The following is a 15715-nucleotide window of genomic DNA, read 5'->3' as shown; positions in this document are numbered from 1 at the left end:
CCATGTCCGGCCTCTCGTAATGCCGCCGTTCGCGGCAGCCGCACCCTCAGGGGCTCCCTGAAGGAACTGCCCCTCCAGCCATGCCACCCTCAGCCACGGACGCTCACAGCGCGTCCCCCTCCGGCACGGCACAGCAGGGCACGGCCTCTCCCGGGGCTCGGCGGGCCGCGGTACCTTGTTTGACACGCGGCTCCTTGGAGGCGGGTGCTGGTCGCGGCGGGGCGCTGCGGCTGCCCGGCTCCGCGGCCGCGGCTCGGCGGCCGCGTGAGCCGCGCCGCCCGCGCGCTGCTTCTTGTTGCGACCGCCCATGGCGCCCCCCCAGCTCTGCGCGTGCGCACATCCGGGCACCGCGCTCGGCACGCCGCCACCGCCCCCCATTGGCCAGCGCCCCCGGCGCACGCGCGCGGGCCGCGCGGCCTGCGTCGACTTTTCGCAGATCGCCTTTTAGCGGGGAAGGGCCACGTGTGCGCCAAGGGGGGGCTACGGAGGGGTTCGGCATCGGAACCGAGACCCAGACTCGGAGAGAAATCGAGATCGGCATCGAGCACCGGCCGTGCGGGCTGCTACCGGTGCCAAGGCCGGCGGAAGCTCGTGTCACCCCTCGCGGGGCGGGATCGGAAGCGCCCCTCACGCGTGAAGTGTGCGGCCCTACGCGGCGCATTGTGGGAGCGCGGCGGCTAAGATGGCGGAGGCCTTTGGGGATGAGCTCTTCAGCGTGTTCGAGGAGGACGCGGCCGCCGCTGCTTCTGGCGCCAAGAAGAGCAAAACGGGCCCCGCCGAGGGTGCCAGGAGGCCGGGGTAAGGGCGCAGAGCTGGACCGGGGCAGCAGTACCTGGGGTGCTCTGGCGGCGTGGTGAGGGCTGTATCGCTGGGCCCGGCTTCTTCCGGCGTGTTTGAGCTACCGAGCCCCTCGGGACTTAGAAACTGTCTATCAGTGTCTGAAGGGAGGGTACTAAGAGGATACAGCCATGCTCTTCTTAGTTGTACCGAGCAATTGCACAAGAGGTATCAGACGGAAATTGATGCACAGGAAGTTTCGCCTGAAGAGGTTTCACGTGAGGGAGAACTTCTTAAGTGCGTGGTTGAGCGTGCACTGGAACAGATTGCTCAGAGTTTGTGGAATTTCCCTTACTGGACATACTTAAGTCCTATTTGGATGCACTCCTGTGCAATGTGCTCTAGGACAGTCCTGCTTGATCAGGGAGGTTGGACCAGGTGAGGCGCTGTAGTCGCTTCCAACCTGACCCATTCTGTAATTCTGTGACCCATTTTCCCTGGATCCTTGGGTCTAAAGCTGTAGCCAGCTCTGGCTCTGTGGCCAGCTGGGGAGTGTGGGGATCTGGTGGCCAGCTTATCAGGGAACTGCTTTGAAATCCCACAGCTGTTTTTGTGGGTCAAGTTACCTGGTTTGTTCCCAAAGCGCAGTGGGATCACAGCTGCCCTTAGAGTTTTTTTCCTTGAAAATACATCAATGAATGAGGCAAATATTAAATTTCTTGTGTGTTTGTGTTGCAGAAAACGATTGGAAGAAAAACCCTCAGTACCAGCAGCAATAGTCAAGCCAAAAAGGGAAGCTGAGATTGATCATACTGAAAATGTCATTTTGGGAAAAAAACCAAAATTGGAAGATGCATTATCAGAAGATGTTAAGTAAGTGCTCAACTTAATGTGTAAGATAGTCCTGGCAAGCCGCCTTGATTAGCTGTGTGCCAGCTGGGAACAGCTGATATGAAGGAGTTTTGCAGTATTTTCCTGTAAAAATGAATTTGTGCAAGTTTGATTTTCCATTATCTGTTTAAGTGAGAAAGGGCTCCCTGTGCAGCCTCAGCAGTGATGAAAGCTGGGTGTATTTAAAATGATGCTCCACACCTGTAGGTCTTTGCAGTAGGAAATGTTCATGAATTTGTAGTTACTCATTTGAATCAGTGACTCGTGGTCAAAGCCATTGAGTAGATTTCACACAGAGCAGATGAGCTGGAAGCAGGCTTGCTGTGTACCGTGACATTGAAAGACATAGTTGGCTTGGGATACAGGAAAAATAAATTGGCAATAAGACACACAATGCTTTTGAGGCATGTGAGGTGGTAACTGCATTATCATTCGGTCTTTCGTATAACTTCTGTGAAGTTTAGTGTCAGATTTCTGTGAGAAGTTCCTGAGAAGACTTCTCAAAGCACTGTAAAGAGTGAGTGCATAGAAGCAAAGCAGAACCAGAGCCAATGTTTTAAGTAATTTTCTGTGTTAGTGGTATCAGTAGAATTCAGAATAAACAGGAAAAGGACTGCAGTCCTTTCTTGTGACCATGAGAGAAGGAACTGGTGAAGAAAAGAGAGGCCTTGTCCTCAGGCAGGTGCTTGGGATGCTTCAAGCTGCATTGACTAGTAGCATGAGAACAGATACAATGAATTTTGTTTCATTGTATCTTGAAAAAAGTCCTCATTTAATCGTAAAACTTTGTGAGTACATGTGACCCAGGTGCTGTTTTGTGGTGCAATTTCTGAGTCAAAAGCTAAAGTAGATTTATATGGTAGAAAAATACTAGCTTTGAGGTAGTAGTCCTGGTAGTAACATTTGCAGCCTGTCCATGCCAAGACTGCACATCCTTTTTTTTGGTATTGCAGTTAAAGTAGAAGTGAAATTTGACATGTTCACTTTTATAAAAACCAGGATTTTTTAATACTTTTTGGTAATCCTAACTCATATCTTTTTAGTCTGACAGATCTGATGCCTCAAGTAAAAGTGCAGTCTGTGGAAACTGTTGAAGGCTGTACACATGAGGTGAGTGCAGTGAAAAAGCACATGAAAAATATAGACTTGTTACACCTAATTGTGTGCATCATTGCCAGTATAACAATATTATTTATTCTTGCCATTATTATATCACAGAGTTTTTTAGGTTGGAAAAGGCCTTTGAGATCATTGAGTCCAACCGTTAACAAGTCCTCCCCTAAATCTTGTCCCCAACTGCCACATCTACACGTCTCTTAAGTGGCTTCTGTGATGATAACCGCTTTCCTGGACAGACTGGTCTTTTCTAATGTCCAGTCTCCCAATTCACAGTTTAAGGTCATTTCATATTCTCGTTTTGTTTTTACCTCAGAGAAAAAACTGCCCCCCACCTGGGGATGCTTGCAGTGCTACTTAGAGTTGTTGTGGCCCAAGGGAAGAACCTGGGACTTGACCTTGCTGAATTTCACACCATTGGTCTTTTCTCATTGCTGTCTGTCCTAATCCCTCTGCAAGGCTTTCCTGCACTCCAACAGATAGAGTATTTCATACTCTGTTTCAGACTGTGAAGAGTTTGAAGTTTGTATCTGACACTGAGCATGCACAAAGTGCGCTTGAAAAATTAGTAGGGTATGTTACCAGAAGGAGTTTCGATCATACTTAAAATAAAATGAGTGATAGTGAAGAATTTATGGTAATGTTGATAGGTTTCTATATTTGTAACGTAGCAAGAACATTTGAGGAGAAAAACCTATTGGTTGGTAAAACAGGTTTTTCTTTATAGTGTGATTAGTGCAATGAAGTATTCCGCTATTCTGGTTAAAGAATGAAAGACTTTCTTCTAAAGCTGATTACTGTTGAAAAATACATTTTTGTAAAAATGAAAAATTACATTTTGAATATGCAAATTAATAAAAACGATCCATTTTTAAATTGTGTTGATAGACATAAATACAAATTATTAATGCTTTCTTAAATTAATGTTTTCTTGAATCATCCTGAATCCATATATGACTATCAGAAGGAGTTTGTGTGAAAATCAAATATGTAAATTTTAACTTCCTTGTAATGTTATGGTCTTTTTATCTTCTGTGCTGTTTTCCAGAACTAGCTCAATTAGGGTCACATTTAAGGGCTCTATGTCATCAGACTTCCATAATGAGGGAACTGTATATATAGTTGCTGATCAGGGTTCTAAAGTTCGTGTGTGTCCAGTTTTTGTTATTTTGTGATGTCTGTTAAAGGTTTGCCATCACTTAGTAACTGAAAAGAGCTTACATATTTAAGGTGAATAAATACTAGATATTGGCCAGCAATGGGAATGTTATCAGTGTAAGTACAGTGTATTTGGAAAGGAATATTATCAGTGTGAGCTCAGTAATTGCTTTGAATATCCACTGGCCAGAACACGATTGTGTCTTGACTGAAAAGCTAGTGTTTCAAGGCAGGTGAAGCAGTAATGTCCCACACAAGACAGTAGGGATATCAGAGAAGTGAGAGAAGCAGTGCTGCTTAGGTAGGAGAATATAAAGATTGATTGAAGAGCTCTTGAGAGGAAGGAATGAATCCTTGACACATGGGCTTGTAGATGACAGAAATTCAAATTGGTTTTCATACTGTTTACATTGCCAGAAATGTCACTGCTGTGGACACAGAAGTCTGCAACTGTTTTTGTTTTAAATATCGTTAATAGGTTGCGCTTCCAGCAAATGAGGAATTCACAGGTCTGAAGCCAAGAACTGGAAAAGCTGCAAAAGTACGTGGCAGATCCCATTTATTTTTCTTTTTGTACATGCTTTACATAATAAGTGAGAGCAGAGGAAAAAATTATGTACTTTGTCAGTAAGGTCTGTAAAAGATGGTCTGTCATAAATACCATTGATGTTTCTGTATTTAAAATTTGGTATAAAAGATTATGTGGTTGAATGAGGTGGATAGGCTGTTATGATATTCTTTCTGTAACATCAGGCAGGGGCAGCATTCTAGTTCTCCTCCTAAGCTGGTAAATGAGCGAAAATTCAGTCATCAGGGCAGGATTTTCATTTGCTATGACAACAAGATATAAGCACAGGTCTTAGATATGATATGAGACAAAAATACTTAAATACAAAGTCATTGCATAATAGTGGTTTAAGATCAGCAGAAATTGCAAGTGTCTGCAGGATGTAATTTCTGCCTCTAATTTGCACACTATGTCAGTCAGAAAAGTAGTTAGATGTAAGTCTCAAATTTCTGTAATGGTTTTGTTTTTTTCTTCTAGGAATATCCATTTATTCTTGATGCCTTCCAGAGAGAAGCTATTCTTTGTGTAGATAATAACCAGTCTGTGCTGGTGTCAGCTCACACATCAGCTGGTAAAACTGTTTGTGCTGAGTAAGTACTTTTCTAACAGGCTTTAATGAAAGAACAGTGTGATGTCCTTTCTGTCACTTTCTTGAACCATCAGTAGCTGTTGTGTCGCAATTTCTTGATACAATATTCAGTCCACCAGTGTTAGAATTGAATTGGTTATTCTTGAATGTAAAAATTATATCTTCTGTCATTTAGTGAGTAGTGAGAGGCTAATTTGTGTTTAAGCTTAGCTTTTATTTTTAAACTGTCAAGCTGTTCCTGTGTAGATTGAAGTGGAAGTTTCTTCAATACAAATTTCTATAAATCTTGAAAAAAATACCTTTGTTTTCTAGCTCCTGGCTAGAAGAAGTAAGGACTTCTGTGGGCTTTTTTTGCTTTGTTAGAAGCAGTTGTTTGATTTAGTCAGCAACTTCTCTGTCAGGGTTTGATTCAGACCTGAACCTTTGGCTCACTTTTCAGATCTGAAATGTACATGGTATGTACATGAAACGTACAGAGGTGAAATTTGAGCATGGGTTCAAATAATAATAGTTTTGTTGTGACACAGTTACAGTTTTTTAATTAAACTACATGTACTTTTGTTTCCGTAAAAATCAGCTGCCTTGGTGTTTAAAGATTTTTCACTCTGCAGAGATGTATATGTAGTTGCACTGAACTTAATAATCTGGATAGGAAATGCTAGATGTATTAGAGCATGGATTCATATGCTGTGTATGATTCTCTGGGTGTTCTGAATTGCACAATTTATTTTGTTCTTAAGCAAAGTAATACGCTCTGTCTTCCTGACAGCTGTTAGTTTGGATATTGCAGCAATTAATATGGATATTGTTTGAATACAGGTATGCAATTGCCCTGGCTTTGAGGGAAAAGCAGCGTGTGATATTTACAAGTCCAATTAAAGCTTTGAGTAATCAGAAGTACCGTGAGATGTATGAAGAATTTCAGGATGTTGGCTTGATGACTGGGGATGTCACCATTAATCCTACAGCTTCTTGTTTGGTAATGACAACTGAGGTGAGACAGACATTAATTCTTGATTGGAGTTTTCTTCTACTCTTTTTGATAGGGGAGGTCTAATTTTAAAAGACTAAAGTGGCCTAATTAGGGTTGCAAATGTTCTAAAGTTCATTACGACTCATTTGAATGTTTTAACTTTAAAAACTTACAGAAAAAGTTATTTAAAAAGGTACGTAAATCTCTGTGAGTTTATGCCTTTACAGCTGAGTTTCTTACTCAACTGTAGTAAATTGAACTACAGTTCAATTTACATTTGAACTGTAAGTCGGGAACTTCTGATTCTAATGTGGAGGAAGTCAGAATTCAATTTCCTGAGTGTTCAAGACAATGACTATTCTGTAGATGTAAAATGCTGAAAATCAGATTTCATAAATCCCGTGGTCAGTATTTTGTTCTAGAAAGGCAAAATAAGAAGGGCAAAATCATTGAAGGATAGCTGAGTTGTTCACAGTAGGTGCTAGAACTCAAGCTTTTCACCTTGTTAATACTTGTTAACAAAGTATTGTTTATAGAGCTTTGTCTTATTTCTGTTGTAGAAATGCAGCCATGGGTTGACATTTTCCTCTTTTTGCCTTTACCTCAAAGGAACAGGCAGAACTTTGGTAGGGAAATATAAAAGAGATTGAATGATTTGATTTCTGACAAAAGATTTCCTCTTCATTGCAGGGAGGTTATCTATTAGGATGAAGTAAAAAGAGGTCTTGGCAGAAGTAGATCTGTAGAAACAATTACATGACAGTGGAAGCTTGGAGAAATACTTTGTCTCATTCTTTCATGTTCCCTTTTGAGAACCAGGTTTTTCTCAATCTTGAGATTGTTAGATTGGAATGAACTTGGAAAGCATCTCAAACCCTATCTTTAAATGCTTTTATATTTTTTGCAAAATATTATTTCATATATCCATGTAAAAGTGAAGAAAAAATTCTGGCAGTTTCTTACTGATGTCCATGTAACATGACTGCTGTAACATGATTGGTATTTCGTGTGGTGGGACTCAACTTTTGCTTCTTTTTCTAGATCTTGAGAAGTATGCTTTACAGAGGTTCTGAGGTTATGCGTGAAGTCGCATGGGTTATTTTTGATGAAATTCACTACATGAGAGATACAGGTATCCTATATATACTATTTTTCTTTTCAAGTCTTTGTATTTTTTCCCCAAGAACAATTTCTTCTTCTTTTGAAGAATTAAGATTTAATTTTTCCTTGTAAAATCTGTCATCTTTTTGTATAAATAAGTTATAACTTGTTTCCTACTGAATTTACATAATTATTTGTTGCAGTTTGTATTTTCTTCACCAAACCAGAAACTACTTTGATGCATTTGATACACCCTACTTGTGTAGAGAAGATTTGTTTTGTTTTTCATCTTATTTTGTTTTTAAGCATGTTGTTCTTTGGCTTCAGGAATGAGAAATTGCTTTTATAACATAAATTTCCCATATGCTTTTCCATTTTCAGAACGTGGTGTGGTTTGGGAAGAGACTATTATTTTGCTTCCTGATAATGTACATTATGTGTTCCTTTCGGCAACTATTCCAAATGCCCGTCAGTTTGCTGAATGGATCTGCCATCTTCACAAACAGGTAATATTTCCAGTATGCTGTACCTCTGTGCTTTTTCTCTTGTGGCTTAATACTGTCTGTTTGGTTGATAACTGGGCCTCTGAGTATCTTTTTTAGTCATTTTATTGCTTATAGGTGATAGTATAGATCACTCCTGGCTTCTCTAGCTGTATTCCTACTTTTGCAGGTATACTGGCTCTTGCTTCTGAATGGCAACATTAGAACTGTTTCTTAATGTTTATTTTCCACAGTTATTTAGGCATCTGCCTGATTTCAGCAAACATTCTGAATTATGAAATACAGTGAACATACAGTGATTTTGTGAGGGCTGGTAGACAAGAGGTCATTAGGTGACCCTCCTCCATCAGCTGAGGAGCTCTGTAAAAGGCCATGTAAAAATCAAATGCAAATCGTAAATCCATGGGAAATACTATATATGCTTGCAAGCGAGAGAAGTGTTATTTAAGAAATCTAGCCTGTCCTGTAACCTTTAAATTCTATTCTGTTTTTTTTTTCTAAGACATGCATTTATAGCAAAGACTTTGTGAATTACAACTGGGGAAATTGTTATCAACAAGAGATTGATCCAATTTAAAAAATATTCTAGAGATTGATTCTTATGTTGTTTGTAATGAAGGGAGTATAGTATAAAAAATGTCTATTTAAGTTTGGCCCAGAGCCTTGACTTTGTGTTGGGGGCCATTATATTGTGGGGTTTTTAAATGCAAATTTATGTAATATTTAATGTTTTAAAGGAAGTGTTTTGGTTTTTTTTCCTAAACAAGCTTTCTTAATGCATCAAAACCTTAAATGCTCATGAAGGTCTACTGTGAGTCTTCCTTAGATGTTTCAATAATGCTTCAGGCTTTTTCTAAAAAATACAAATTAACAGGTTTTCCTTTGATTTTAGAAGATGTTAATATTTCGAATCTGCCTAGTAATGCTGAAAGAAATACTGTCTTTACTTTTTTTGTTCATGAGAAAGGATTTTTGTAGCCAACTAGTGTTCTGAAACATTTGCGAACTTTGATTTTCTTAAGCATTGTCATGAGTACAAAATCCATATTCAAGAAAGTAAATTTGGTATCTTAGTTTCTGAAAGCCGTACTTTCTGGTTTTTAGAAGGTTGTATTTTAATAGTAATGTATTGAGTTTTCCATCATGCAAGCAATATTACAATGCAATTATGAAATATTTATGTGAATTCTTTCTTTACAGCCTTGCCATGTGATTTACACTGACTATCGTCCTACTCCACTGCAGCATTATATATTTCCAGCAGGAGGAGATGGACTCCATTTGGTTGTTGATGAAAATGTAAGGAATCCTCAGTTTGTCTGAAATACTGTTTTCTTGACTTGACAGTGAAAAGCTTGAGCTCTTGCAAAATTTGGATAGGCTGTATAAAGGATGTTTTTGTTAAAATTAAGTACAAGTGAGTAAAGATGATCTCTGAGTTGCTTTTAGATGTTTGGAGTCTTACACAAGAAATTTGTTTTATTATCTAATGTCATGCAATCAGCTGAGTAATGCTTCCCTGAGATGTCTTAAGTGCCCACATCCTTATTTGTTTTCTAAAATCCATGCTGCTTTCTGTAAATCTGCAAAGTAGTTGAAGTTCCGTGTACTGTTTCTTGCTCAAAAGAAAACATAGTGGCATGTAAATTTGACTTTAGTTGAGGAGCAAAATATTTTTGTTTCTTTAGGTGTTTTTGAACTAAAAACTTGTTTAAAATTTATTATTAGCTCACTCAGCTGTTACTAATGCCATTAACAGTAATGCTGCACTTGAAGATACGCCTTCATTGGGCAGTGCAGTTTTGTGTGTACATTCCTAAAAGTCAGTTTTAGTACTGTGTAATTCAGCAGGTCTGGCATGACAGGTAGAGTGGTGGATAGAGCAATGAGCAGTAAATTCAGAGACACACCAGTGCAATTCTGAGCTGTGACACTGTCCTAGTAAACTCTTTTGATAGCTTTTGCATTGTTTCTGTCCTTTTACCTGTGTTTATGTGGGGTAATGGTATTTTTAAGTGGGCTGTATAAGTAAGTATTTACAAAGTTTGTGTTTTACATCTAGGGAGATTTCAGAGAAGATAATTTTAATACAGCAATGCAAGTACTTAGAGATGCAGGAGACTTAGCAAAAGGGGATCAGAAAGGCAGGAAAGGAGGAACAAAAGGTGAGTTTGAGCCCATTCTGAGGTAATTTTTGGTATGAATTTTTTTCAAAGTTCTATACAAGTTGTGCTTGTGCCTCAATTACTCCATAAGATACTTTTTGTTGTAGAATTTAATTTAAATTAATGTAATCTTTCTGCAGGTCCTTCAAATGTTTTTAAGATTGTGAAGATGATAATGGAAAGGAATTTCCAACCTGTGATTATTTTCAGCTTCAGTAAGAAAGACTGTGAAGCCTATGCACTTCAGATGACAAAGCTAGATTTCAATACAGGTACTGATAAATCCAGTTGAATTCCTTTCACAGATTCACTTTAATGTGAAATACTGCTTTTCCTGTTGAACATTTTGTGTAAAACCAAAATGAAAATACATACTGCTTTTTTCATTTATTATGCTGGTACCTTGAGCTGTATTCAGTAGGAAGGTAATGGTGCACAGAGTACTTGGTCATCACAGTGTTGAACTGTTCTTCGATTTTAAACTCTATTTCTTGCTCAGTATGCCGTTTATTGTAATAATAACACAATTCCTAGAAGATTCTGTCTGTACTGGGAGAAGACTGATCATAAAGTATTTCCCAAAATTTTCATATTACGTTCATTAGAAAAATTCACAAAGTCCAAACAGCTGTATAACAAACGACTAGACTGTTCTTTCTCGACAATGCAATCCAGTTTTCTTTATTTCCTTCTTCCCCTTGCTTCTCAAAGTAAAAACCAAAAGGTAAACGAAGAAGATATTTTTCATCATGGCTAAGACCAAGCTTTGCAAATAAGTTTAAGCTCATGGCTTCTTGGAAATCTAGAGTTTTAACAAAAATAAGGAATTTGTTGTAAATAAATGTACTGTTTCATGTTGTGAGCTGTTCAAGGTTCTTGCCTGCTTATTTGCTCCAGTCTTTGCACATTTTGGTTTGGTGTGGCAGAGTAATGTAGGTGTTTCTGTCAGAAAATTTAAAGATATGTGTGAATGCAGAGGTGATTTTCATGTTTTCTTCAGAAGCACACCTTTGAAAGTGTATTTTTGATATTTGTACTACTGAGTGGTAAGGATGTAAACTTTAAAGAGTTAACAGGAAAGAGCCCCTGTATCCATGCAGACATGGACTAGTAGGTAGAAGAGGGGAGGTTTAAGAAATATACAAGGGGGCACATAAGACTGATAAATCCCAAGCTTGGAAGTGGCTGATGTTTGGACTGTTCTGAAAGACTTGTTCTAGTTTTCTTTTTCCTGATTGTCTGCTTCTGATTACCATCTAGCTCCTATGGGCTTATTGAAATCTTGATTGCCTGACCAAGTGTGGGTGGTTTTGTGTAGACTTCACGGTATTTATGTATCCACTCAGTTTGTATTGTACACTTACGTAAATATTAGAATGTGGTATCACTTTATTTACATCTTCTGCATGTTGTAAGAACTTTAAAATTGCCTTCTTAGATGAAGAAAAAAAAATGGTTGAAGAAGTCTTCAATAATGCAATTGATTGTCTCTCAGATGAAGACAAAAAGCTTCCTCAGGTGAGTGGAGATTGAAAAGGGTTCTTTTGAATAGACTCGATTTGCTGCTGTCCTGTTTTCGGCAAATTGTGAAGTTGTGGGTTTTGTGTAGGGGGTACAGAAATTATAAAACTGGATAATCTCATTCATCTCCCCAAGTTTTAGTATCTCCTGCATTGCTTTTTGTCATTATGAAAGGGATGATAAGGATTCCTTCCAGTTGCAATTCCAACAGATGATGTATGTCAGAATTAACAGTGGAGTTCCTACCCCTTGTTTTATTTTTTCCAATTATATTGAAATAATATAATTTCAACATAAAATTATGTTGAAGTAAACATGAGAGTTTATAAAGAGGTAGACCTAGTTAAAAAAGTCTGGAAATAGTTCAAGTGAGAGTGCAGTATGCACTTACCAGTTATTGATTGCTGAGGTTTTCAAAAAGTTGCATTGCATTGATGCATCTGCAATCTAATTTATTGTATAATGCCTAAGCATAGTGATGTTTTCCCATCTTTACAGAGGAAAAATACAAGCTTCCAGGCAGAATATTACAAGATTGAAAGGGTAGTTGTTTTATTTTAAATGGGGAAAATGGCTAATTTTAAATTACGTGAACACTAAGGTCAGTGTTGCGGCTTTCCATACAACTTCTAGTAACAAATGCTAAAATTTGTTTGCTGGTCTTTTGTATGTTTCTTCCCAGGTTGAACATGTGCTTCCCCTTCTGAAGCGTGGAATTGGTATTCATCATGGTGGTTTGCTTCCTATCTTAAAAGAAACCATAGAAATTCTTTTCTCAGAGGGCCTAATAAAGGTATTTTTCAAGTCTGTCTGTAGTTTGTTGTGAATATGTGGCTGGTAATCCTGAAAATCCAAATACGCCTTAGCTCAGGGTGTATGCTAGTATTACAATGGATATCTACACAATTGCAGCTATAGTTTTAAGTGTTTCAGCTTTTATTTACAAGTCTTTGAACTTTCAGTGTCTAACTCAAATATTTTATTCAACTATTTTATGTTAGATCTTTCTCCTGTAAATGACTGTGGACATTTACCAAGCTGATTGTTGGCTGCACTAAGGAAAAATACTTAGACAAATATAACCTAAGGTGAAAGTTGTAGCGGCTTTTTTGGATAGCTAACCCCTGTTTTCTTCTTGCAAACTTGAATCTTGAAATTAATTACTATTATTGATTAATACAGTTTGCACTCCATTATGTTTTCTTTTGTAGTTTTTCACCTGGACCCATCTATTTAGTTTTTTTGCTTTCTCAGGAGAAATAATGAAAGGCAGAAAAATTGTTTTGGTTCAGATTTTCAGTGTTGAATATGCCTGTGTTCCTTGTATTGACTGCACAGATGCATTAAAATCCAGAGAGGTTTTGTGTAGCAATCTCTGACTATTTTCATGTTTGTTTGAGATCCTCTTTTTTTGCTTACTTAACTTCAGTCTGTTTATTTAGGCCTTATTTGCAACAGAGACTTTTGCTATGGGAATTAATATGCCAGCCAGAACTGTGCTGTTTACAAGTGCCAGTAAATTTGATGGAAAAGATTTCCGATGGGTAAGTGACAGAGAGGTTCTGTAGCGTAATTGAATTATTTCAACCTTATTAGGATTAAACTTACTCTTAGTGTGTTCACCTCAATGTAGTAGAAAATATGTTTTCTTTCAAAAATCTTCTTGTCTTATCCATTCATAGTTAATGCACAGATTTCAGAAGACAACGTTCCTCAGATTATCCGTGAGATTGTTTAATAGATACATCAAAAGGGAACCAAATAAATACAGGTTAGCAGCAGACATTGGGCTGGACTAGGACCTCTGCACACCTTTTCCAAAACTGTAATACCCAGATATTTTATTCTATATCAGAGAACTCTGGAGAATAAATGGGCTTCATATCCTATCATAATGATGACTAATTTTGGCAGACCCAAGAAAAGAGGTCATTGACCTTGGAAGAGTATTGTTTTCTTACAGCAGGATTTTTTGCATAATTATAAAATTTTAGACATTAAAACTTGGTATGTGGTTTACTTAAAATAAAAATGAGGCATTGCAAGTCATCACAGCAAAGCTTTATACGAGCCAGGGCTCATCCTTCAAAGGTGGGAAAATCGTTGTGAACGGGACAAGTGACTTGACCTATGCAAGTTATGAAGTAAACATAAATCTTCAGTCTTAGTTTAGGCTGTTCTGTTTCACTATTCATTTTGATTGTGTGTCTGTAAGATATGTGTAAGAATGGGTTCACTTTGAGATGGAAGAAATGTGGAACTTCTCTAATTATTTAGCACAGTTTGCTTAAGTAGTTTATAAAATCTGACCTAAAGTGAAACTTGGGAAGTTGTTGAGAATGCAGTTCCACAGATGTTTTATAACTTGCTGAGACATAGGTGGTAACCAGTTGTAGCTGCCTCTTGTCCATGTCCCAGTTGTTTATAACTCTTCAATTTCACAGTTAAGAGGCGTAAAAATACTCCTTTTGCAAGTATCATGTATTAATGTTACTCTTGAATAATCTGAATTAAATGACCCATTATTTGAAGATGATTGAGATGCATTATCACTATGTTGAAGATCTGTTGTATCTCCACCATGCTCAGCAACCTTCCATTATAAAAGACATTAGTAAAATGGTTTTTGTGCTTATTAAAATGATGCCCCATGTTACAGAGCTATAAGAGCATTAGTTGGCTTTTACTGCTGACTTACATTGTTCATAGTCATGGATTTATCTTGCTGTTTCATGATAAGTATGACTAATGAAGTCAATCTGTGGTAACTTCGATAACTCTTCTTTTTGTACATCATGTCACTTACTGCACAATTGTAATCAGCACAGTATGAGTTCCTGCAATTTTCTTGATGTTTGTTAATTTCTTTTTCTCATTTTATTGTAGATATCCTCAGGTGAATACATTCAAATGTCAGGTCGTGCAGGACGCCGAGGTATGGATGACAGAGGAATAGTAATTCTTATGGTCGATGAAAAAATGAGTCCAACCATTGGCAAGCAGCTTTTGAAGGTAGGAGAGACATTATTTTGTTTCTGTTCTGAAGATTGTGCTCACTTGAGTAATGTTATGTGGAAAGTTATTCCACTTAGACAAGAAGATAATGCAGATACAAGATGACAACTCCTAAAAGTAGCTTTTACTGAATTCTCATAGGAGTTTCTATTGTGAAACAAAGTCAGAAGACTAATATCATTCTTATTTCTTCAAAAGCAGTATCATCCTTTGTGTAAAAGGGCTATCAGGCAGGACAAGTAAAACTCCGTGCTGTTTTCCAAGTGTTAGCACTACTACTGTGCTATCTGCTGACTGCCATCAGTTTAAGGGTTATGGTGAGCTAGGAAAAGGTTTCAGCTTTCACAAGAGTTGCTAAATTATTGGTTCTGTGATGAAATGAAACTTTGTTAATGGACTGTCAGTGTGAGAGATGAAGCGGACAAGGTCATGCAAAAATGAGGTACATAGAATGAAGACTAGTGAAGTGCTGTCAGTGTCCAAATTTCTTTGGAGATATTGACAGTTCTTGCAGAAAATATTGAAATTTGGAAATTAAGAGGTTGAAAAAATCACTCATGGTTGAGATGGGCATTAAATTACAGGACTTCCCCAGACTGTAATAGGAGTTGCTACAGATTATCACACCAGTACCCTCTTGCTTTATAATTTTAATATGAAATACTGTACTCATTACACTTATATTTAAATTCCATGGCAAAAATAACCACAAGGAAATACCTGTTGTGTGATTGCCTGTTTTAGGCTGCTTACATTAATTGTGCAGACTTGGTAAAATTGAAAACTTGGGGAGTTACACTGCACTCCATTTAGGAACTTGTAGTCTTGGTGCAAGTAGCAGGTCATTTGTGTTAAAACAGCATTTACAGTATTACTAGACTTAGTATAAATTGTGGGAATCATCTCACGTCAGCATCAAGTTAGGTTAACAAAAGGCATGGAGTTGTTGCCAAAAAAAACGAGATGCCAATGTTTTTTTTCAGCCAAATTAGGAGCAAGGGGAAAAGTACCTATGTGGCTGCTGTTAATTATGCCAATGTGGATTCTTTGTTGTGTGCCTTGATCTGTCAGTGCTACCTGTTAATCCATATTACAGTATATCCGAAAATATGTACATTACATGTACCTTTTGTACATCAAGAAGGTAATATTTACCTCCTTAAAGTCAGAATTTTCATGAATGTTGCATTTTGGCTAACTATCCAGAAATCAGTAAAATAAATTTTAGAAATACTCATGGTATAGTAGCATTAGGTTTTGTGTTAATTTCTTAGTCTTGATTTGATTTGTGTTTTGTCAGTGGAATGTACATATATTTATTTCTTCACATGCACTCTT

General features: G+C 38.0%; 2 protein-coding genes across 2 annotated transcripts in view; one reads left to right on the top strand and one right to left on the bottom strand.

Annotated features, from left to right (window-relative positions):
* The window catches only part of DHX29 (DExH-box helicase 29), a 28636-nt gene extending 28327 nt beyond the window's left edge, over positions 1-309 (bottom strand). Inside the window, 2 exon segments of the mRNA XM_041470750.1 lie at positions 175-255; positions 258-309. Of these exon segments, the coding sequence (XP_041326684.1) occupies positions 175-255; positions 258-309 (133 nt within the window).
* Positions 310-408: 99 nt separating this feature from the next.
* MTREX (Mtr4 exosome RNA helicase) overlaps positions 409-15715 on the top strand; it is a 42493-nt gene continuing 27186 nt past the window's right edge. Inside the window, exons 1-15 of the mRNA XM_041470617.1 lie at positions 409-798; positions 1516-1650; positions 2712-2778; positions 4421-4483; positions 4988-5100; positions 5919-6093; positions 7114-7204; positions 7555-7679; positions 8877-8975; positions 9739-9841; positions 9982-10113; positions 11280-11359; positions 12045-12155; positions 12805-12906; positions 14249-14374. Coding sequence (XP_041326551.1) covers positions 683-798; positions 1516-1650; positions 2712-2778; positions 4421-4483; positions 4988-5100; positions 5919-6093; positions 7114-7204; positions 7555-7679; positions 8877-8975; positions 9739-9841; positions 9982-10113; positions 11280-11359; positions 12045-12155; positions 12805-12906; positions 14249-14374 — 1638 coding nt within the window. The 5' untranslated portion in view covers positions 409-682. The remainder of the gene's footprint in view (positions 799-1515; positions 1651-2711; positions 2779-4420; positions 4484-4987; positions 5101-5918; positions 6094-7113; positions 7205-7554; positions 7680-8876; positions 8976-9738; positions 9842-9981; positions 10114-11279; positions 11360-12044; positions 12156-12804; positions 12907-14248; positions 14375-15715) is intronic.

The sequence above is a fragment of the Pyrgilauda ruficollis genome, unplaced genomic scaffold (assembly GCF_017590135.1).
Source record: "Pyrgilauda ruficollis isolate IOZ18807 unplaced genomic scaffold, ASM1759013v1 scaffold25, whole genome shotgun sequence".
Classification (NCBI taxonomy): Eukaryota; Metazoa; Chordata; class Aves; order Passeriformes; family Passeridae; genus Pyrgilauda; species Pyrgilauda ruficollis.
This window is presented reverse-complemented; position numbering and strand designations above follow the sequence as displayed.